The 25,331-nt window shown below is 35.2% G+C and overlaps 2 protein-coding genes and 1 pseudogene across 2 annotated transcripts; 2 read left to right on the forward strand and 1 right to left on the reverse strand.

Moving 5' to 3' along the window:
* Positions 1-11,230: 11,230 nt before the first annotated feature.
* LOC125583772 lies at positions 11,231-13,686 on the reverse strand (annotated as a pseudogene).
* A 147-nt stretch (positions 13,687-13,833) lies between these two features.
* On the forward strand, positions 13,834-17,779 carry LOC106358855. The gene is made up of 11 exons (XM_048751279.1): positions 13,834-14,677; positions 14,855-14,914; positions 15,004-15,117; positions 15,205-15,288; positions 15,378-15,496; positions 15,567-15,668; positions 15,745-15,927; positions 16,010-16,076; positions 16,169-16,222; positions 16,326-16,451; positions 17,449-17,779. Exons 1-11 carry the CDS (start codon positions 14,579-14,581, stop codon positions 17,587-17,589), a joined length of 1,149 nt encoding a protein of 382 aa, XP_048607236.1. The 5' UTR covers positions 13,834-14,578; the 3' UTR covers positions 17,590-17,779.
* Positions 17,780-18,163: 384 nt separating this feature from the next.
* On the forward strand, positions 18,164-20,772 carry LOC125583220. Its single transcript, XM_048749854.1, has 4 exons — positions 18,164-18,858; positions 19,081-19,665; positions 19,732-20,587; positions 20,707-20,772. Exons 1-4 carry the CDS (start codon positions 18,164-18,166, stop codon positions 20,770-20,772), a joined length of 2,202 nt encoding a protein of 733 aa, XP_048605811.1.
* The last annotated feature ends 4,559 nt before the right edge of the window (positions 20,773-25,331 follow it).

Genomic DNA, 25,331 nt, shown 5'->3' on the forward strand with positions numbered 1-25,331 from the left:
CTCCCTGAGTCGATTCGATCACCCAAATGTCAACAGGCTTGTCCGGCGCCGAGAGTGAGTCAGAAGTTGCAGCCAAATCAAAGTCTAATTCGAATAGTACCTGCCATAACCCAGATACTCTACGTACCTCAAGTCTCTAGTTGGTTTGCCACGTCAGAACTCTCTTCTGACAATGCTCCGTCTCCAGGAGACCATAAATGATCTCTTCTCTTTTGAGTATTCCTAATAACATCTCCTCGACAGAGAAATGACTTCGCTTTCTTCAGTCAACACACCTAAGCTCCCAAACCTTATCTGCTATTGTGTCCCTCTATTACCATCGCTTAGTTCTTTTTCTACGCACTCCTTAGATGCACCGGATAAGCATGCATTGAAAGATTAGTCCTAACGGAGGGGAAGATTTGCTACTTTGGTCCAGAGATTCAGGACTCCAGGAGCTTGGCTAACCTTGGATGCATTATTTACCTACTTTCTAACTAGACCTGGCTTAGTGGATACCACCGCAATTTCATGAACTTAGATTACGGAACCAGTAAAGACCCTACACTCATAATCTGATGAACTGTGGTTCACTGTAGATATAAAAGAAGGATTAAGGAAATATGAGGATGTGATGTCGTTAGAAGGGTCAATGGAGATCCGCAGATGTCAGACAGACATATCCAAGCTTGGTAACAGAGATACAAACGTTTCAGTTAACGCTAACGGATCGAAGGGATGAAGTTTATGGAAGAGTGGTGCTAATGATTATGGCACTAAGTTTAAATTCTTCTGAACTTGGGATCAAATCAGGGTGCACAAGGAGACTGTACTTTGGAGCAAAAATGTTTGTTCCCTAAAGGTGTTCTCGCTTTGCTTTCATCACTTGGCTTGCGGTCAAGGATAGGCTCGCCACTGTCATCGTTCTCGACAGTGGGGTCAACCGCAATATTGCCTCTATGATGGTGATGAACCAGACGAGACTAGAGACCACCTTTTCTTTGTGTGTCCTTATACTTTCACTATTTGGCTGAAGATGGTAGAGGAAAATTGTTTGGGTGATCCGGATCCAGACTGGGCATCACTCTGCTTACAATGCTGTCTAGATCATACGACCGCCTGACTTTCATACTCCTTCGACTGGTCCTGCAAGTCACCATTTACTTCACATGGTGTGAACGCAACGAGAGGAAGCACGATACTAGCCATAAGACAGTTGAGCAGCTTGCAAAGTTGATTGATAAAACAGTTAGGAATCGCATCTCATTTACAAAGTACACTCTCAACCCGCGACTGCAAGATTTAATGACCAGGTGGTTTGCAGCTCATGACACTGCAAATTAGAGTTTTCAAATTCTTTTTCAGAGGTAGTTGTATGAACTACTCATAGTTGTACATATTTTCATATATTTTTTAGCGATGGTCAATAAATTTAAAATTTCATCAAAAAAAATTCACATTAGTTAATAATCTCAATTTTGTTTTTTATTTCTAGTTTGTTAAAGATTTTAGGATAATTTTTCATTTATGGGTTCTAATTTATGAATTTTGGAATTTCTGAATTTTGGAGTTTTTTGTATTTAGTAATGTTTGACAATATACAGTACATTAAGTAATATTTTACTATCCCCTTATTATTAAAGAGAAAGCCAAAAAAAAAAAAACATTAAAAATGTATTAAATTTACAAGTATGTCATTTTGATGATGTATCATCATGACAGCTCTCCTCAGTTCATTTATATTTATGCCCACTAATATCTAGAATAATTACTAACTTTGACATTAATATGTCTTTATACTTATAATACTTAATATTGTTAGTTTATATTATAAATACCTTAAAAAGCAGCTCTAGTTTGGGATGCAAGTGATACGAACCTGATATGTAAGTTTCTATTCTAGCTTGTTATTTAATATTTTCACATTAGTGTTATGAACCAGATTGTGGATGGCTCAAAACCAAGAGATTATGATTTGTAATCTTTCTATTTATCTATGATGGTGTAATCTCCTATATAAGGAACCTCTGTGTTAAAGATAGACTTTTCCATTACTTTTATAACACGTTATCAGCACGAAACTCTAAATCCCTAAGCTAATACCCAAATAGAAAAACCCTAAAACCCTAATCCCCGATCGCGTCTCTTGTTCCCGCATCTATTCCAGCTCGCGTCCCGTTCGTGTCCAGCTCGTGGCTCAACTCCTTTGGTGGTCCGATTCAACAATCATCTAAGGTTAAAAGGTAATTCAAAACCTAAGAACCCATAATCGAACATGGAATGATTGATAAAGAATGAAACCCTAAAACTCTAATCTTTATGAATCAAAACCATAGGGTAATAGATCAAAAATCCTAATTGAGTAAATCAAAGCTCTAAAAGTTCGATACCCCAAACCCTAAATCATGTTCCTACATGATTAAAACCCTAAATCAGTTTTTACAAGTTAAAATCCGATAAACCCTAACCATATATCTATAAACCCTAAATAATATAAGTATCAGAATTAATTATACTATAATTATCAAATCACATATTAAAACCCTAATCGCATATTTTGAAATCAAAACTGTTTTCGGTTTTCATCATTGAGGTTTTAAATCTGATTGAATCTGATGCTATGTTGCTAGAATGTTTGACCGTTAAATTGATAGATTTATTTTCTCATCCTGCTTGGTTAATTGTTCATCTGATTTAAAATTGTTTAAACCGACCAGCCTGTTAAAACATTGATTGAATCCGATAGGTTGCTAGCTTGCTTTGCTTATATAATCCGATAGGTTGATAGATTGATTGAGGTTTACTTTAAAATCCGAATGATCTGATTGCATGATTCTTGAGGTTTAATATCATCTGTTAGGATTGATAGTTTTGTAATCTGATCTGTTTTAAATAGAAACTCTAAATAATCTGTATGATAGGTTATATTGATCTGATTTGGATGTCTTTGAGAATTGAGAATCCGTATGCTAGGTTGATAGATTCATGATAAAATCTAATGTCTTGAGGTTTAAGATTGTATGCTAAGTTCGATTAAATTGATTGATCTGATTATATGTTTTTGAGGTTTGATAAATTCGGATACTAGATAAATTATTTACACATGGTTTATGCTAAATACCAATCAGCCTTGAAACTGATTCATTGAAATTCATGCTTGAAATCTATATTCTAGTATTGCTAAAATCAACCTTGAAACTGATTGAATGATTAATAAATCTTTTTACTAGTCTTGCTAAAATCCATTGATTGTTAAACCCTAATTGCATGATTAATTAGATCCATTTTTGCTAGTCTTGATAAACTATAATATTATGAGCACATAGAAATAGTATTGCTGAGACTTGCTAGAAATTGACTGATTGATTAAATGCTTTTAAGATTGATAGTCTCATTGTCCTTACAAGATTGAAATCCGAATTGATTGTTTTTAAGAGTAAGGCCGCATGAAAATTATACCTAAATATTGAGTGATATATGATTTGAGATGTCGAAAATCAACCTGGATTTGCTGCCCTAAATCTCTCTGGAGATAATTATTTACGGTGGGCATTGGATACAAAGATTATCCTAAAGTCAGAAAGACTTGGTGAATGTATCATAGAAGGCAATAATGCCAATAAGAAAGATTGATACATGGCAATATTGATTATTAGCCATCATCTTATTAAGAGTCTCAAAGATCAGTATCTGACTATAAAGAATCCTCTAGACCTTTGGACAGAGTTAAAAATCGAGATATGGTCACCAAAGAACGGTGTTATTACCAAAGGCCTTTATTTGATTGGAGGAATCCCAGAATCCAGGACTATAAGTCCGTGGATGAGTCTATTGCTAGCTGGGCAAAATAATGGATTACTGATGAGAAACAGTGAATTGTGACCTCCTGGATTAACCCCATTATCTGATACCAATAAGGCAATAGAAGAAAAAAAAAAGGTAACCTCGTCCATAATGATAGACCACACGGTCATGGCCGTAGAGGGTGGAAAGGACGTGGCCATGACCACTATAACACATTTGGCCGTGGGAATCACTATGGCAGAGGCCGTGGGTATCAACCCAATTTGAGTCATGGTCAAGGCAGTGGCCGTGGTATATCATTTAAACCACAAAACTCGACCAAATCAGTATGCCATAGATGTGGAATGGGGAACCATTGGGCTAAGATATGAAGGACTCCCCAAACATTTTTGTGACCTCTATCAAAGAGAGTCTGAAAGGGAAGAATCCTGAAATCCACTTAGTCTATAAAGATGGTGAAAATAATTTCGAACATGATCAAGATGATCTTATGGAATATGAGACTTATGATTGGCTAAAAGAATCAAGTTGATAATCTGATTTCGACGTCAAACTTGTGTGATTGCTTTGCTTGTATGCTTTCTCTGATTTTTATCTCCTTGAATTTATTTCTATTACATTGTCTGCTTAGATTAAATGAAGGAATGATTTTTCTATATGAGTACACTGAAAAACACCAATATAAGTACTAAAGCAGGTATCGCCAGTCTGAAAGAAGATTATGGCTAGGCTAATATATTATTTGCTAAGGGTATGCATCTTGAAATCAGTGATGCCTTATATTCACCCAGCTCTAAGAGCAAGAGCAGCCTATTGAGTTTTAAAGATATAAGAATGAATTGTTTCCATATTGAAACAATGGGCGAAGGAAACAAAGAGTTCCTTCAGATATATGTATAAAATCGCCCAAGGCCATAATAAGTCCTAAAGACTATACATGCATTCTCTACTGACCTAGACTATGCATAGATCAGTATGATAGAGGCTAAAAGCCTGCGAAAATACACACTTTATGGTACGACCGGATTGGCCATCCTGGTCCAAACATGATGCGAAAATTGATATTCAAAAGGCACACATTAAAAGATAAGAAGAGTTATCCCAAAGAATCTCGTGTGTGTAGCATGTACACAAGGGAAACTCATTAGGCCATCACCAGTAAAACGGCTACGAGCCCCTTTTTCATAAATAAAGACTATATGTCCAGATAATACTGGTGAATACATGTCCCAAGCGTTTAAATGATTATGGTATGTCAATGGGGGTAAGTGTGGACAATTCTGTGATACATGTCCATACCAAGAACGGCTTGGCCGAAATCTTTTAAAACGCAAATAGCTGATTGATAGACCATAACTTATGAGGTCAAAACTATCACTCACAGCTTGGACCACACGAAATTTACATGCACCTAAGTTAATACGCATCAGGCCATTTAGTGAGCATAGATATCCCCTATCACAATTATTAACGGGTCAAGAGCCAGACATACCCCATCATAAGACATTTGGATGTGCTGTCTATGTACAAATTGCTCCACCACAGAGAACTAAGATGGGACCTCAAAAAAAGGATGAAGATATATGTTGGATATGATTCTCCCACAATAATAAAGTAATTTGAGCCAACTATGGGTGATTATATTTGAGGCCAAGTACAAGAATTATTTTAAGACCAGAAGAAGAAAAAAATAACAAAGCTGGTAAAAGAATGGTAAAAGAAATAGAATGGAATAACCCATCAATGTCTTGGCAAGATCCTCGGACTAAAGAATGTGAAATAGACATCCAAAGATTATACATTTACAAAGCTAGCTAATCAAATTCCAGACACATTTGCTGACCCGAAAAAGAATGACTAAGTCATATATAAACCAGCTTATAAAGCACCAACGAATTTGATGTCCAAGAAGAGACACAGTCAAGTTGCTACAGAGCCTAAACAACGTATGAAACGTGGTAGACCAAATAGGTTCCAAAAGATAAGAATCCTTGGAAACAAAAGAAAGGTGCAGAGAATGATAATCAAAATCCAAATCTGAGGTTACTAAGGAAACCATCCCAGACATGGAGATAAGGCCGGCCGGCTTTAAGGTACAGGTACCAAACAATGTAGCTTGGGACCCTAAACTGCAAAGTATTAAAGGTCCTGATAATAATGAATCTCAATCGATTATATCATGTCTGGAACATAATGGAGCCAATAAGAAATGTCGAGATAAGATGATTTATTTGCATACAAGGTAGCACTTGAATTTATGAATATAAGCGAGGATCATGAACCCACGTCAATATAAGAGTGCGCACTCGTAGAACAGATTGGATTGAATGGAAACGTGGGGTTAAATAGTTTAAGGAAGAAAGGCGTATTTGGCCATATGATTAAGACGCCATATGATGTTAAAACCAGTGGATATAAATGGGTCTTGTGAGGAATAGAAATCGTGAGATATAAAGCTGATGTTGCACAAGGATTCTCACAAAGACCAGTAATAGATTATGAGGAGACATACTCCCATGTGGTGGATGCAACTACTTTTAGATTTCTCATAAGTCTGGCTATATAAGAGAGAAAATTAGACTTGCAGCAAGTTGATGTAGTGACTGCATATTTATATGGTCCACTGGATAATGAAAGTACTAGAGGGTATTGAGCTGAAAGTACAGCAAGTTCTCGAGAACAATATTGATAATCATCAAAGTATATGATCTGAATATCCTAGGAACCTCTGGATACAATTTCTCAAACAGTTGAATATCTCAAGAAAGAGTTTGAGATGAAAGATCTTGGAAAACAAAGTTTTGTTTGGGATTACAGCTTGAGTACATTAACAATGAAATCCTTGTGCATTAAATAGTATATACAGAAAAGGGTACTCAAGAGATTTAATATGGACCAGTCTTACCCATTATCTAGTACATGGGCGTGAGATCACTTGTTTTGGACACTGATCCATTCAGTCCAGAGGTGGACGATAAAGAAGTCTATTTAGTCCTGAGATGGACGATGCAGAAGTCTTGTTTTAGATACTGATCTGTTTGGTCCATAAGAAGGACGATGAAGAAGCCTTTGATTTTGGTTTATTTTATACTAACCAGCCCAAATAGGGGTTATTTGGTTTTGTTGATTTGTTTTCAGACAGGTTATGTTTTACACATGGTGGTACACGCATATCACAACAACATCATCCAAGATTTCGTGTGTGTGTATTTGAGGTCGATGACTCAATACGTTCGATCAGATGGTGGCATGGCAAATGGTAAAGAAGAACCAACTATGATGTTCGAGGACGAAGCATATTCTGTCCAAAATCTTCATCACCCACGGATTGTAGAAAATTAGAGAGGTCTAAGGGACCTTCAGTAATGCCCAAATCAGTAATGTCCAAATCAGAGGGAGTAATGTGTGTTGTACTCTTTTTCCTTCACTATGGTTTTGTCCCAATTGAGTTTTCTTGGTAAGGTTTTAATGAGGCAACATTAAAGCACATTACAAGCTTTAAATGGTATGACATCCAAGGGGAAGTGTTATGAACCAGATTGTGGATGACTCATAACCAAGAGATTATGATTTGTAATATTTCCATTTATCTATGACGGTGTAATCTTATAAGGAATTTCTACATTATGAATAAAGATAGACTTTTCCATTATTTTTATAACAATTAAATACTTCGTACAGTCATATGAGCTCCGTTTTATATTATATTAAATTCAAGCTGTTGAAAGAAATTCATTTTTATTTTATAAGAAATATACATGCCCCCTAAAACAGATATTATGTAATTATTTTTTTTTTTTTTTTTTTTTTTGACATCAATTATATTATTAAATTATCAAATATTGAATCATGACAGACACACAAACATATAATATTATATGTATATAATACATACCCTTAGTCAAAAATATTTCGTATATTGTTGTACGTCATCTATCATTCTTTGATGATTTAATCAAATTTGTTTGAGAGAATAAACGATACAAAAAAAAGGATCGAAACTTTGGTTTATGTTAACATTAAAATGGATCGAACTTTGCTAGTAGTTGGCATATCAATTAGCACAATGGGAAATAAGCATGTAAGCAATAAGGAAATTCTTACAGCTATACTGTTTATTAATGTTGCATCAAACTGTTTCAATTTTTTCCTACTTGTCTTTAAATAAAAACTAGATTTTAACCGCGGACATTTTTTATTTTATAAATGTATTTAATGTTATTATAAATGTTTCAAATATATAACTTCCATTTTAGCATTATATATTGTGTAACTCTATAATATTATTGTTTATATTTCATATTCAGCATTATTAACATATCAATTTGTTTAATACATTTGAGTTTGGAAGATTACATGAATTTTGAATTTGTATTTTAATAACATTAATATATTATTTTATAAAAATATTTAAATTTTTGGTAATATTTTAAAAGTTTGTCTCAATAACTTTTGTTATAGTAAAAAATTTATCATTAAAATTGATTTGTCATTAATATTTTAAATGACTTATTAAAATTTCATAGTTTTCTAATAGCATATCTTTTAAATAGTATATGAACTAAAGATTATTATATACTATTATATTTTTTTATATAAACATTTTTACATAATATATTGTTGAGAGTTTCAAAATAAATAAAAATAATAATATATAGTTGTAGATATTAAAAGTTTAACATATGTTAATAGAATTATTTTTGTATAAATATTATATAACTTATGAATTTTAACCCATTTTAATGGGGAGTGATAATTTGTTAAAATGAAACAATTTAAAAAATATTTTTTTTAAGTTTCCTATTTAATATAATTTTCTCATATTTAATTCATATAGCACTTCTATTTTTATATAATACATAATATAATTATAGAATTTATTAAAAATAGTATAGAATTTTTATTTTCTTGTTTTACAATAAAATTTTAGTTAACATTGATTTATAATATTATTATATTATCATGTACGAAATTAATTAATGTGTTATCTATAAAAATATTAAAAAATTTAAGTAAAATTTTGATAGATTCTTTCTCAACAGATTTTGTTATAACTATAAAAAAAATCAAATTTATAGTTGATTTATTATTAATGTAAATAATCTAATATGTCATATTAACTAATCTTTATTTGGTCCTACTAGGACTTGTTAATAGTAGATAAAAATAGGATCTTAAATTAATAGATTAGATGGTACTTATAAATATTCTCAATATTAATAAAACTCAATAATAGGTTGGTAATTTTCATTCAATTCACTTCTTCTATCTCTTTTTTTTTTTTTTTTTGAACTTAGCTTCTTCTATCTCTTTTTCACTACTTCTATTTGCTTTAATTTTATTTTTTGTAACAGGAGTTGCTTTAATATATTTGTATCTTCATACAACTCACTGAACAGAGTATTTAACCAACCTCCCCCTCCCCCTCCCCCTCCCCCTCCCCCTCCCCCTCTTACAGAAATAAAATAAAAGAAGAAAAAACTATGATTCAGCGATAATTGGTAGGTTTGTTACACTTAAACAAATGACATAGATACATATGGAACGTGTTTAACTTGAAAATTTGATATTGTGTTTCCGCGACGACCGAAAAAATGATCATGTCTGCTCGCGAACAGAAAGAAAACAGAGTACTATAATACTTTGTATTGTTTTGTTATATTATAACTACCGTGTGGTTTTTCACACATAATTTTTATCTCCCACAGGAAACAATACGCCTTTAGTTAATTTCATAAAAAAGAACTTATAAATCCATCGCTGCATTGAACTTTAAATTGCGTAACATTATAGATAGAAAGTTAGAAACTGTACAAGAATTCAGTTACAAAAAAAAAAAAAAAAAAAAAAAAAAACTGTACAAGAATAGGTTGATTAGAGAGCGTCCACACATACATATACTCATACAATATTAAGGTAAAAATAGCAGTACGATTAGAATCCAATCACAATAATAGACGATTTTAGAACAAGCTAAGTTATGATTTATGCCTCATACGGACTCGCAAAAACAATTCTAAGCTACAGTTTTCTTTTTCGACCAAAAAAAAAAAGCTACAGTTTTCTTCAAGTATGATTACAAGATAAATTTAAAGCTAAGAATATATCAATACTAAATACTCAATTGGATAACTTTATGCTGCTAAGCAAACTAAGTTTCATAAAACCTGCAACATTTCTATAAGGTTAATGTTCTGTTTGTTCCATTTTACTGAGATTTCTAAACCTCATGCAATTACATCAACGTGGCATAGTCTGTTCATTTTGTTATTTCTCTATATTGTTACTGGAAAATAATGTTCTGTTTGTTCATCTTTCCTGATATTTCTAAAGTTTGCAAATGTTTACAATTCATGCAACTCAAAGTGTAATCGATTTTTTAATTGAATACCCCAAGTATGAATATACGTCCATTTTACCAAAAAAAAATATGAATATACATCCATCTAATACTGAAAGTTGAATATATATCTCAAATTAGGAAAATTATAATAGTCAAAACTATTAAGAATAATTTATGCAACGCATATGGTCAACACAGAAATTTGATTGCCTCTGTTAAAATCACTTGAACGAAATAAAGAAAGAATTGTAAAATTTCAAGACGACATTCATAAATTAAGCTTCAAAACGTTAACTTTATAGTCAATGATTAGATATTTCTTCCATATTAAGTGGGCAAGTTATTTGGTGATTAGGTATCTTCATTTTATTCCTTTTTCCTAATATATTTCAATAATAAATCGGAAATAAGGCAATCCTAACTAAGCAATTATATTATTTACATATTAGTAACGAATCATATATTGTAATTACATATATTAACTTTCCAAAATATTTTTTACACATTACATATTTTAAAGTAATATAATATCTCACCTGGTTCAATAATTTGGTTCAATATTTTTTGCAAATATAGAAATTTAAAAGTAAAATTAGTAAATATGATACAATTAAAATATAAATAAAAATCAAATAAAAAATATTAATGACAAAAAAATAATCAAATATAAAATATTTTCATATTTTAGAAAATTTTAGTGGTTTTAATAAAATTCGATAACTTTGAGATCCAATCCGACTATTTGACAGCTTCATGGTCAAACCAGTTGTTAGATCTAACTACCGGGTCGGTCCGATTTTAAAAACACATATGGTATAGGAGACATGGTCCATGCGTAAAGAAAGAATTGATTAGCCAATTTGATCCTTTCATCGTTCAAGGTGTTTCCTCATGTGAGTCTTATCGCACCACCAAGCATGTAATCAATTATGTAATCATACTATATTAATATGCTAGTTAAAAACTATATATATACATATATATATATATGTGTAAAAATTTTCATTTAACAATGTAATTTTAATCTCATCCCGCGTAAGACTCAGATTTTATCCTAATACTAGGTGATAACCCGCGCCTTGTGCGGAATGAGATGATTAAATTTGTATTTTGCGAGATAAAAAAACAATAAATCTGATTAATTTGGATATTAGTTTGTTTTACATTGATTGTTCCGGGTGTTAATGAGGAGGATAAAGATTGTCGACGTTAATATAGTTGAAGTTTTTGATTTTATGGTCATAACCGGAAGACTATATATAACTACTTATTTGGTTTCATGTTATATGAAGTTTAGACAATATTGATGTTAAGCTTTCATATCATATTCAAATTTCTAAACAGATGCAAAATTAAATCAATTCGAGATAATTGTTGCGGAAAAAAAGAATTTAAAAAATATATTTCATTACAATTTAGTTAATAGTCAAATGAACCATTAAAATTCTGTTTTTTGTTTTCAAAATTGCTATAGATTTAGAAAGCTCACTTACGGTAAACATTTAACTGTATAAGTATTCACTTAAATTACATATATATATATATATATATATATGTATATGTAAAAATAAAAAAGTGATTGATAAATATATAACATACCATTAATTAATATAGAAACCACTGTTTTGGTCAATATAACAATCGGAAGTTAATATGCTTACATAAAATTAATTAAAAATAAAATTGATTCGTCCTTTAATTTTTTTTCATATACAGAAAATCTAATTGTATACATAAACAATAACATTATAACATATATTGTATAATAGGGTCTGCTTCAAAACAAATAAAGCCTAACATTTTAAATCATATTTTAGTTTTTTTTTGGCTCAGATTCTTAAAAATGTTTTCTAAATTATGGCCCTTAACTTGGAAGTGATTTAGCGAAGAGAAAAAAATACGACTGGTGTTAAAAAAACAAAAAATAATGCCGATTGAAACCGTCGAGGGTTTCGTCCCCACGCGATAAACGACGGTACTTCGCAGACATTGTCTCTTTTCGTCCCCACGCGATAAACGACGGTACTTCGCAGTTATCGTAGCCATTATAGAAGAATGAGGGAAGAGTATTTAGGTTTTGTGTGATTGAGATGAGTAATAATGGTTTTGGTACGTGTGTGTTATATAAGAGTAAAATCCTAAGGCTTGTAACTTAGTTTCCTCCGTTAAAATCGAATTTATTATCAAATATTTTTGCCTTGGCCTGCACAAAACGATTTAATTATATTGCCAAACACGGTTATCTTCGTTGAAAATCATATATTTTTTGCCTTGGCCAGCAACCAACGAATTGGTTATATTCGCAGATTTCAATACACTTACAAACTGGGAACCGACCGGTTCGGTTCTGTTTGTCTTCAGAATTACGGAATTCTCACATAACGTTGTCATAATGCTTCGGTGTTCTCAAGTAACAAACTAACGGTACGTTGAATACATTGTAGTGTCACAAATCCCTTTGGGTTTTATCTCTTCTCGGGACTCTCTATACTCTTCTATATTTTTTATAGTTCAAGCATGCTCATAGTTTGACACATTGAAGAACAAAGTTATGTGAGAAGAAGAAGTCACGTTCAAGAACAACATTAGACAGAGTAATGATACTCTTTATAGTTCAATCATGCTCATAGTTTGCATATTCTTGCCACGAGTCTAAGTCTCATTATGACCAAGCACCATGACCTTACCATGATGCGTCATGTAATTGTTAGACAGAGTAATCACCGTCGAGCCCATTATAGCATCACTAAGGCAGTCTTCACAGTTAGACAACGAACAGTGATCAACCCAAACATGATTCTCTCTGAAGATCGACACACCATCATCGTCTTCTCCACCCGTAATGTCGTGGGGAGCTTCGCACCTTAGCGTTCCCACCTGGCTTGCAGTCATGTTTATGAATCCCGTGGATTATAATGTTGGTCACGTACTGGATCGTCATGCAAGGCCCCCAGCGATGTGCACGGACGCGCCACGACCGTCGATGGTCTTGAAAGAGTTCATGATGAGTTCTGATTTGAGATGAATGGTCATGTCTCGTTGGAAGATGATCCAGAGCGGCTCGTCTCGAACCACATCGTGTATTAACTTTCCGGGCTTAGGGGTCACTGGGTCGTCGTTTCCTGAGTCGGTCACCATGTAGAACTCCGAAGGTTTCTTTTATAACAGTGAGTTTGAAGTAAAAGTTGGGTAAGAAGGAACAAGAGAGAACTCCGAAGCATTAGCTTTACGTGAGAACTCATAGCAAAATTTCCTGAAAAAGCTATAGATACATGTAGTTGGTTTTATTTTGGGAGAGTAAGGAAACTATCTACGAAATCTGTTTACAGAACCGGTGAATAAGGAAATTTTTTTTTGGAGAGTGTCTCTCCAATGGACACGTGTCTAACTTGGTGTGAAAGCATTAACTACAATGCTTCTCTTTTAATATATAAGGGATTTCGTAAAATTGGAACATGGACAATACGAAATTCTGACTGAATAACACTAGCATTTTCTTACCAACGATAAGCTCACGTTAATGAGGAATATGGGATTCCAAACAGATGTTTTGAAGATTTTAAAGAGAAATTTGGAAAACTTTAGAAAATAGAATATGGAGAAAATGAGATAAAAACTAATGGTTGAAGTGTTTACTGGCATTGCGTCAGTCATCATTTTCTTCCTTATTTATTTGCTTGAGTAGATATATTGGAGGATCTTAGTTTATTAATTCATGTTCCAATTTGATATTATGTGTTTTGTAAAACTCTGCAAGATTGAAAATATATGTTTCTTGGATCTTTTCGTTTTAGGTTATAAGAGCATGATTAAACATGGTCTTTTAGCTGGGGTTCCTAACTCATGATTCGATATTTTTTATTTTTTTTATATTTTTCGGCTAACAGACGGCTTTTAATATCTCTTATTTAATAGACGATTTCTAGCTTTTTTTAGTTAAAATCTAAAAAATGGTAAGAACCGTCTCTTAACCGAAACTAAAAACCTGAATGAGTTTAATCATGGTCGAATAGGATAGATTTCAACAATTGATTAATTGTGATTGTAACCCGTCTGTTCCGCTTGGTTCATTGTGTTTTTCGAGGCCCTGACTTTAATTGGATTGATTATAAAGTTGTTAAGTGAATACTCTGACTTTTGAAAGATAAACTTGTAATTTACTGAAAACCCTTGAAATGCTCCACTATCCCACACATGACACAATGTGTCTTTTCTTTACTAAAATAGTCGTCACCTGTTCTAATTAAGATCCTACTTCGAAATTTTCCATGTGACTGCTTTAAACGTGCCTTCTACCTTATCTCTCTAACATCTATCTGCTTTTACTTATCACTTCCGCTTCTGATTTTGTGAAGCTTCTCTTGGTTTTCATTGTTTAACAATACTAAGGGGAAATAAAAAAATTTCTCAGTTTTGTGTAATTCTTTATTGCTTTGTACATTGCAGGATTTGATGAATAGATCATGTCTCTGTAGTATCTTAATCACTACTGCTCTTATTTGTGGTGCTTACTTCATTGGTAATGCTTATATCGACAAAGAATTTAAAGAGGTACAAATCTCTCTTGTATTTCACATCATGTATGCTGTATACATGTTCTATGAAGACAAATCAATATTGAGTATTTTTTCTTACATATGTAAAGAACATTGTTCAAGACATATGGTTTAAATGTCAATACTAGATAGAGTATTCTGTTTTTTTATTTTATAAAATTTTAATTTACAGAGATTGCTAAGATGGAAAATCACTGATAAGATGCATAACGCAACATCCAATACATGCCAGGTTTGCTCTAGAAGAAGAGATCCATTTTGTTGAGTTTCCTTTGCGAGATTTCTTTTAAAACCAGTTTATTATTACTATCTTTTCATTAGAATCTAAATAAGCCATTGGGTAGTGAAGCACTACCGCAAGGAATCATCGTCAAAACATCAAACTTGGAAACGCAACATCTATGGAACTACTGCGACAGTGAAAATGTTACTGAAGTAAGATTGAGATTCTTAAAATTGTACAGCTTATTAGTTTTGTAGCTCAATCCTTCGTGGATATTCCTTTCTCGATATCCTTTTCAGGGTAATACTAATCGTTCGATGAGTTTGTTAGCCATGGCGGTTGGAATCAAGCAAAATGAGCTGGTCAACAAAGTTATACAAAAGGTTTTGTTTTGTCTTTTCTTTTTTCCCTTAGTAAGATTTTCCGGCTTTTTATGTATAAATGAATGATACTAATTGCTGAGGATTTTCAGTTTCTTCTTCAAGATTTCGTGGTCATGCTTTTTCATTACGATGGTGTTTTGGACGACTGGAACCAGTATCCATGGAGTGCACATGCAATTCATGTTTCCGTGATGAATCAAACAAAATGGTCAGTTTCTTGCAACTCATGCAATTCATATATTTATCAAAATAATAATTGAATGATGTTAATGTGGCAGGTGGTTCGCCAAACGATTCTTGCATCCTGATGTAGTTGCAGAGTATGAATATATTTTCCTTTGGGACGAAGATCTCGGTGTAGGTCATTTCAATCCTCAACGGTAGTCGTCCACCAATATTTTTTTTTGTTTTTTTTGTTCTTGTTTCCCATTGCATAATGAAGTCATTTTATTTTAGATACCTATCTATTGTCAAAGAAGAAGGTCTTGAGATATCGCAACCCGGCCTCGACCCAACAGAATCAGAGGTGTATCATCCTATAACCGCTCGTCGCGAGAACTTAAAAGTCCATAGGCGGATATATAAATACAAAGGCGGCTTCCGATGCGATGGCAATAGCACCGATCCTCCTTGCATCGGGTAAAGCATTTTAACAATCTTCAGGATAATCTCTTGGTCTCATGACTTTCATTTGCGGTAAATGTGTAACTTTGTTATGCAGATGGGTAGAACTGATGGCACCTGTTTTCTCTAGATCAGCATGGAGATGTTCTTGGTATATGATTCAGGTAAACATGTCGGTTTGGGTTTAGATCTGTTCAGTTTGGTTTATATGCATATCGTAGAGTTCAGGGTTTTAATGCTTTTGTTTTCAATGCAGAACGATTTGATCCATGCTTGGGGTTTGGATGTACAGCTTGGTTATTGTGCTCAAGTTAGTTTCTTTTTCTAACTTCTGTGTGTTTTACTTTCTTAACCGGTTATAATATCTCTTTACTTCCTCGGTTCTTGTTTAACACAATCTTGGTCGTGGATAGGGTGATCGGAAGAAAAATGTAGGTGTTGTTGATGCGGAGTACATAGTTCATTACGGTCTTCCCACACTAGGTGGGGTTGTAAACGCTTCAAGCTCCGCGCGTAATGAGACAAACCCAAAATCAGGGGTATGAGTTTTTCTTTTTGTTTTGGTCAAAGGGTATGAGTTTTTCTAAAAACTATATGTATATCTCTAGAAGATTATGAGTAGGGATGGGCGTTCGGGTACCCATTCGGGTTCGGTTCGGATCTAATCGGGTTTCGGATTTTCGGGTTTAAAGATTTCAGCCTCATTCGGGTATTTCTAAATTTCAGTTCGGTTCGGATCTTTGCGGGTTCGGATAATCCATTTAAATTATTTTTAAAATTTTAATATTCATTATATGTTTAAAATTTCTCAAAATCTATAAAACAAAATAATATATTACATATAAATATGTATAATATATGTCAAAATACCTAAAAATAATCTATAAATTGGTTTGATTTGAATATTTGGATAGAAAATCAATAAATATTTTAAGCATTTTGGTGTTTTGAATATATTTTAGCTATTTTATACATTTACTTTTGACTATTTATGTATATTTTCAAGTATTTTAGACAACTTAAAAGTGTTTTATATATTTTGGATGTTTTTAATATATATTAAATCTAAAAATAAGTAATATATTTAGGTATATAAATCTATTTTGGTTACATTCGGGTACCTGAGATACATCGGTTTGGATCGGGATCGGTTTCGGTTCTTTAGATACCAAAATTTTGAACCCGTTCGGATATTTAATCAATTTTGGTTTGGGTTTGGTACTATTTTTTCGGATCGGATTCAGTTCGATTCTTCGGATCCGGGTTTTTTTGCCAGCCTTAATTACGAGCAAACATACCTATTTGTAGGACGAGGTACAAACCATATTAAATTAAAATTTTAAATATTTATATTTGCTAACGGAATTGAAATCGAACATGTGCTCCTTTAAATCTCTGTTAGGTGATCCAAAAGTTTTAACTAGTATGCTAACTCATCTCTGCTTGCAAGTTTATTCAAGTGTTTGTATAAGCTTCTTGAACTAGAAACGTGTGTTTTGATCATCTGTTTGTTTTTTCTTTTTTTTTCTTGAGCAGGTTTCACAGGATTTATCAGAGTCTGATGGAGTGGATAACAGAGGAAAAGTGAGGATGAAATCATCTGTAGAGATGAAAAGATTCAAGGAACGTTGGAAGAAAGCTGTCAAGGATGATATATGTTGGGTTGATCCGTATTGAAACCCCGAGTGGTGTAAGTAAACCGAATCAAACCGGAATTCTTCACAAATAGAATTTTGAGATTGCTCTTGTTGAGTATGTTGTGTTGTTTAATGTATACCATTGTTTTAGTACATAGATTTTGTTTCACTGTGAAAAACAATGTGTATGTTATAATTAAGTGATGCAGCATCATAGTAATTTCACCGCCACGTTATCAAACTGTGTCAGCTTTTCTTAAAGTTTCCTTTTCTTGTTTAAGTCATGTTTCCTTTTAAGTTATTAGATTTCTTGTTTTTAGGAAGGGTTAGGAGTTTATAACCGACCCTTAAGACTTATATAAGTCGTGATGCTTTGGCTTTTATATGATAGTTTTTGAAAGTTATTAATCAAGAGATTTCTCTTAAGCTTTGTGTTGATTCAATTAAATTCATCAATTTGAGAGCCTTGCATCGAATTTAATTCAATTCTTCGATTCAAGAAGTCAGGTCTCTAAAGGTTTAACCAAAATCTTTAGATTTGAGCTGAGTTACCGTTGATACGCTGCGCCAGGTTGGTATCAGAGCTTTGCTACGTTCCTTGTTAATCATATCTGATGGCTCGAACTCGTAGAGCACCGTTACGTACCGAGGCAGAAATCACCCGCGACGCCATTGCTGAGTTTCAAGCCCAGATGGCCATGATCACCACCGCCCTCCAAGCACTTAATGTTCAACGAGCACCACCACCCCCAGCTCGCAACAACGTTGAACGTGATAACGACGAGGAAGAAGATGAAGACGATGAAGCAGACCCGTTCGTCGCAGCAGTTGATGCTAACCCCTTTGCTACTCTTCGCAACAACCGAGCTATTGCTCAAGAAAACGCTCAAGTTGCAGCAGCCGATACTCAGTGGACAACAGGATTCAAAACCGAGATACCAGAGTTCCATGAAAATATATCAGCCGAAGAACTACTTGATTGGATAGTTACGGTTGAGGAAATTCTCGAGTTTAAAAGAGCCCCATTGGAGCGATGTGTTCCTCTTCTAACCATGCGCTTTCGTGGACGTGCCGCAGCATGGTGGACCCAATTAAAGACAGCTCGAGCTCATCTCGGTAAACCTAAAATTCTATCGTGGGATAAACTCAAGTCGAAACTCAAGAAGACGTTCCTTCCCTTTAACTATGACCAGATGATGTTCCAACGTCTCCATACCATACGTCAAGGAACCCGTTATGTGGATGAGTACTCTACAGAATTTTCTTGCTACTCAATCGTGTGGATTTGCAAGACTCAGAACGACAACTAGTAGCACGTTTCACAGCAGGACTCCGCCAACAAATTCAACACACAATCAATCTCTTCCATCCATTGACATTGTCTGAAGCCCATCAACAGGCACTAACCATTGAATCTCAAACTAAAACGTCACAAAATCAATCTCTTCCATCCGTTGACATTGTCTGAAGCCCATCAACAGACACTAACCATTGAATCTCAAACTAAAACGTCCTTCTCCTCCTGGACTAGCGCCCGTCCGTCACGATCGACTCAACCTCAGACACCAGTGACAGACGATGCAGGACCTGTCAAACCAGAAACAGCCATTGTTCCTGTTCTTGACAATCGTCCACTACGTCTGAACTCACTTCGTTGTTTCTCTTGTGGTGAAATTGGTCATCACCAGTCTAACTTCCCAACACGAAACCGTCGCTGCCTTCTCCTTGATACATCTGGCAATGACGTCGAAGTGATCTATGATGAAGAGCCCACATATGAGCAACAAGATACTGAGATTCTTCATGCAGATACAGTCACAGCTTTAATGCTTCGCCGTGTTTGTCTTGCACCCCGAGTTCCTGATGATAATCCACAACGCCATAACCTTTTTCACTCCAAGTGTAGGATTGATGGAAAGGTTTGCAAATTTATCATTGACTCTGGGAGTAGTGAGAATGTGATCGCAGAGGAGGTTGTTACTAAACTACATCTTCCAACAGAGCTTCATCCTTGTCCATACAAGTTAGCTTGGCTTGATACAAATACAGATTTGTTAATCACTCGCCGTGCGTTGATTTCCTTCTCGGTGGGAGATGTGTACAAAGATCAAGTCCAGTGTGATGTGGCTCCTATGGATATTTGTCATCTCCTTTTATGACGCCCATGGATCTTTGACTGCAGAATTCTACATGATGGCTTCAAGAACACTTATAGTTTTCGGTTCCAAAACCGTAACTTTACTCTTCAACATTCAGCACCAAAACTTCAAATCTCTAAGGCAGCGCCGGTTCTGATCCTTCAGCGTAAACAGTTTGAAGAGACATTCCGACAGGAAGGATTCATGTTAGCACTTCTCAACACAAATTCATTGTCCTTATCGCCATCACTTCCATCTGAGTTCTCCACTCTTCTTCAAGAATTCAGCGATGTATTTCCCACTGATTTACCAACCGGACTTCCACCTCTATGCGACATACAACATCGTATTGATTTGGTTCCAGATGCAGTTCTCCCAAACAGAGCCCACTATCGCATGAGTCCAACCGAACATGAAGAACTGCGAAGTCAGGTCGAAGAACTCGTGGCTAAAGGATTTCTACGTGAAAGCTTAAGTCTGTGTGCTGTCCCTGCTTTACTCATTCTAAAAAAAGATGGCTCGTGGCGTATGTGTGTCGATAGTCGCACCATCAACAAAATCACAGTCCGCTACCGTTTTTCCGTTCCACGTCTCGACGATCTTCTTGACCAGATTGGTACTGCTACCGTGTTCTCTAAACTCGATCTCAAGAGCGGTTACCATCAGGTTCGTATCAGACCTGGTGATGAAGGGAAGACAGCGTTTAAAACTCGTGAAGGACTTTTCGAGTGGCTTGTCATGCCTTTTGGATTGTCAAATGCGCCTAGTACTTTTATGCGCGTCATGAATCGGTCATCACGTCCGTTCATTGGCAAATTCGTGGTTGTATACTTTGACGATATTCTCATCTTTAGTATGACCATGGCCGAACATCTGGTTCATCTCCGAGAAGTTCTCTTGGTTATACGACGTGACCAGCTATTCACAACACAAAAAAAAATGTGAGTTTGGATCAAACAAAGTGCACTTTCTTGGCTACATTGTTTCTGCTGATGGTTTGTTTGTTGATCTGGGCAAAGTCGAAGCTATCCGGTCTTGGCCGCGACCTACAACACTGTCTGAGGCCAGAAGCTTTCATGGCTTAGCATCTTTCTACCGTCGTTTTGTACCACAATTTAGTAGTCTCATGGCACCACTTACTGACTGTTTTCGCCGTGAGGGTTCGTTTGTCTGGACCGACGAGGCGTCCCGCGCCTTTGACATCATCAAACACAAGCTTAGCTCGGCTCCTATCTTAGCTTTACCAGATTTTTCTCAGGTCTTCGAGTTACATTGTGACGCCTCTAAATCTGGCATAGGTGCCGTCCATAGCCAAAGAAATTGGCCCATTGCATTCTTTAGCGAGAATTTGGGTGGTGCACAGTCACGTTACAGTACATATGACGTTGAGTTCTACGCTGTTGTTCAAGCCATCAAGCACTGGAGACACTACCTTTTTCACAAAGAGATTGTACTTTTAGTGATCATGATGCTCTTAAGCATCTTAGCAGTCAGGACAAAGTGTCTTCCCGACATGCGGCGTGGGTAGCTTATCTACAGCAGTTCACATTTTTTATCAAGCATACATCCGGCGTCTCCAATCGGGTTGCTGATGCTTTAAGCCGGCGTCATAGTCTCCTCACCGTTTTCCAAGTGAGTGTTCCTGGTTTCGCGTCATTTGCCGACTTATACCAATCCGATGCGTTCTTTGGGAACGTTCTCACAGAAGTTCAGTCTGGTCTTTCTCAAGACTTTGTGCTCCACAATGGGTTTCTCTTTCGGGGTGATCGCCTTTGTGTTCCAGCCTGTAGTTTGCGTCTCCAGCTCATCTCTGAAACGCATAATGAGGGTCACATTGGTCGTGATCGGACGTTACATCTTGTTTCTTGTTCTTATTTTTGGCCAACTTTGCGCCGAGATGTTGAACGCTTTGTTGAACGTTGTGTTGTGTGTCAACAGTCTAAAGGTCATACAACAAACACTGGTCTCTACCTACCGTTACCTATCCCTACTCTGACGTGGACCGACATCAGCATGGATTTTGTCATGGGTCTTCCTCGTACTCAGAAAGGCTTTGACTCTATATTTGTTGTTGTGGATCGTTTTTCCAAGATGGTTCACTTTATCCCTTGCAAGAAAACCACCGACGCTGTTCAAGTGGCCACTTTATTCTTTCACGAAATCTATAGGTTGCATGGTTTACCTACATCCATTGTCTCTGATCGTGATTCTCGTTTCTTAGGAAACTTTTGGCGTTCTCTTTGGAAGATATTGGGGACTAGTCTCGATATGAGTTCCGCTTATCATCCTCAAACGGACGGCCAGATCGAAGTTACAAATCGTTATTTAGGCAATCTACTTTGTTGCCTTGTCGGAGACTCCATCAAATCATGGGACTCTAAGCTCCCTCAAGCCGAGTTCGCACATAACCATGCGTTGACCAGAAGTTCGGGGTACAGTCCTTTTCAGGTCATTTATGGCATGGTTCCTCACGGACCTCTTGACCTCACCACCTTGCCAGATCTCACAAGACATCATGGCGTTGCAGCTGATTTCATCGACACCATTCATAAAGTTCATGATCGCGTTGTGACTAACTTGCAGTCTTCAGCCGACCGTTATAAGAATGCAGCTGACCTCCATCGTCGACGCCTTGTGTTCGAAGTAGACGACCTTGTTTGGGCATTTTTTACAAAGGATAGTATGCCATCACGTGACTATAACAAATTCAAAGCCAAGAAGATAGGCCCCCTTCAAGTTCTTGAACGTATCAACGATAATGCTTATCGTCTTCAGCTCCCTGCTCATATAAACACTTCTGACGTGTTCAATGTCCGTTATTTGTCTCGTTACATTCCTCCAGATACGGTTCACGATTCAGGGTCAAATCTTCCTAACCCCGGGGGACCTGATGCAGCATCATAATACCTTCACCGCCACGTTATCAAACTATGCCGGCTTTTCTTAAAGTTTCCTTTTCTTGTTTAAGTCATGTTTCCTTTTAAGTTATTAGATTTCTTGTTTTTAGGAAGGGTTGGGATTTTATAACCGATCCTTAAGACTTATATAAGTCGTGATGCTTTGGCTTTTATATGATAGTTTTTGAAAGTTATTAATCAAGAGATTTCTCTTAACTAAGCTTTGTGTTGATTCGATTAAATTCATCAATCCGAGAGCCTTGCATCGAATTTGATTCAATTCTTTGATTCAAGAAGTCAGGTCTCTAAAGGTTTAACCTAAATTTTTAGATTTGAGCTGAGTTACCGTTGATATGCTGCGCCATTAAGGTAGACCACATAGAGTAAATATTTTTTTGATAACACTATACTGAATTATTTTTTGTACTAGTCAAATATTCTGAATATATATTTTGATAATAATCAGACAAAATTAGTAATCTAAGAAGTAAATGAACAGTAGCTACTTATTGTTGAAAGAAAGAAATAAGTGATAAGATTTGAGAGAAAATTTGTGAGAATGTGTTGTATATTTCTTATTGCTTACACCACTATATATAGTGGTTCATACAAGGTGGAGTCAAAGGGAGGATTGATTACAAAGATACTCTACATAATGACATGGTCAAACTCATAAAGATTAAAGTTGAATGGGTCTTCCATGTGGCTGGATGTAAACCCCCAATGGACTCTAGTCTTGAACTTGTATGGTCTAGGTTATGGACCATCTACTTCATGATTCATAACACTCCCCCTTGGATGCCATAACCATATAGGATTTGTAACATGCTAATGTTGCCTCATTAAAACCTCTCACGGAAAACCCAAAACCCAATGTGGTAAAAAGGGAAACCAGAGAAAGGAAAAAGAGTACAACACATTACTCCTCCTGATTTGGACATCACTGAAGGTCTTTGAGTCTACGCGTGCCAATCTTGTTGCGTGAACTTCCTGAATCTGCAAGAGGGCAATGATTTGGTGAAGAGGTCGGCTGAGTTTTCACTAGACCGGATCTGAAGGACGTTGACCTCTCTAGCTTTCTGCAACTCATGGGTAAAGAAGAACTTGGGTAGAATATGTTTGGTTCGGTCACCTTTGATATACCCATCTTTGAGTTGAGCAATGCAAGCTGCATTATCTTCACATATGATGGTCGGACCCGTTGGGTCGCATATGGACGCATAATGTGGTCTTATACCTTTTGTTCAAAGATGAACTTCGATCTTATAGCTTATCTTTATGATAGCTTATTCATTCATAAGTATTACCAAAATCTGGCTAATTTATGGTGATGGTCTATAACCTTTTCTAAGGTTTAATGAATAACCATTTAACCTATCTTAGGCTGATTAGTATAAAACACAAGGAATTTAAAATTCCTCTATGGACTGATTTGAATTTTTCTTATAGAACTCTTTACTTGCTTACATGTAGTAATTTAATTCAGTCCATGAACAACTTTAGGAAAATGCTGTTCAAGAGAACTTCTTTTCTCATCTTTTGATTCTGAGCTCAATACCGTTTGGTAAACCTTTTGGTACCAATAATATTATCATCATCATCCAGTGAGTCATATATAGCATACTACATCTTTTGAATTTCTTCCAGACATCATATGTAGTGAAATATGTAGTAGTATCCACCACATTGGATTATATAGACCTTTCCCGGTCTGTCTCACGATTTATCCTTCTTTCAGATTTATATATTCACTGGGCATCATATGGCGTTTACATATTCATGGCCAATACAATACGCCTTTTATATATCACTTTAAACCCCACGTTTCTTTCATTATTCATTATGAGTACTCTTGTGTGGGTTTATGATCCTCGATACATATCTTTGTATTCATGTGCTACATACTTGTGTATTTTCTATGAATGTATGTGTCGACACACTTATATATATATATATATATTTCAATTTAGTTCCAGACATGGTATAAATCAATTTGAGATTTCATTATCTAGGACCTTAATAACCTTATAACTTGGCGTCCCAAGCTATATGGTATGGTACCTAGTTGTTCAGCTGGCCAGCCTTATATCTCAATGTCTGGAATGGTTTCCTTTAATAAAACTCGGATTTTATCTCATGCACCTTTCTTTCTTTCCGAGGTTCCTTAGAATTTATGGAACTTTATTTGGAACATTTATTTGGTCTATCTTATATAGACTTTGTAGCAACTTGGTTGTGTCTTTAAGACATCAAAACCGTGTGGTGCTAAGCTGGGATGACATAGTCATTCTTTCTCTCGGGTCAATGTGTCTGGCATTTTATTTTGCTATCATTGTAGCATATGGACGTCTATAAATTATTTTCTAGTCCGAGGATCTTTGCCAAGACATTGATGGTTGATACCAGATGGTAGATACCATTCTTTATCATTCTTTATACCAGCTTATTACTTTTCTCCTTTCATTGTTGGATATTCGGATTCATAAACCTTATGTAATCCTTGTTCCTTGGTCTATAATTAGATCACCCATTTTGGCTCAAGGTTTCTTTTAAACTTATGGAGAAAGTATATTCATAATATATATCCAACATATATTTCCAATCCTCTTTATGAGATTCTAAGATCACATGATCTTAGATGGCACATATATTTGTGGTGGATTCTTTCATAATATCTTAAGATGATATATGTCTGGACTCATGACCCGTATCAGTCTGAGGTGGGAATATCTATGATCACTTATATG

The sequence above is a fragment of the Brassica napus genome, chromosome C3 (assembly GCF_020379485.1).
Source record: "Brassica napus cultivar Da-Ae chromosome C3, Da-Ae, whole genome shotgun sequence".
In the NCBI taxonomy this organism is placed as follows: domain Eukaryota; kingdom Viridiplantae; phylum Streptophyta; class Magnoliopsida; order Brassicales; family Brassicaceae; genus Brassica; species Brassica napus.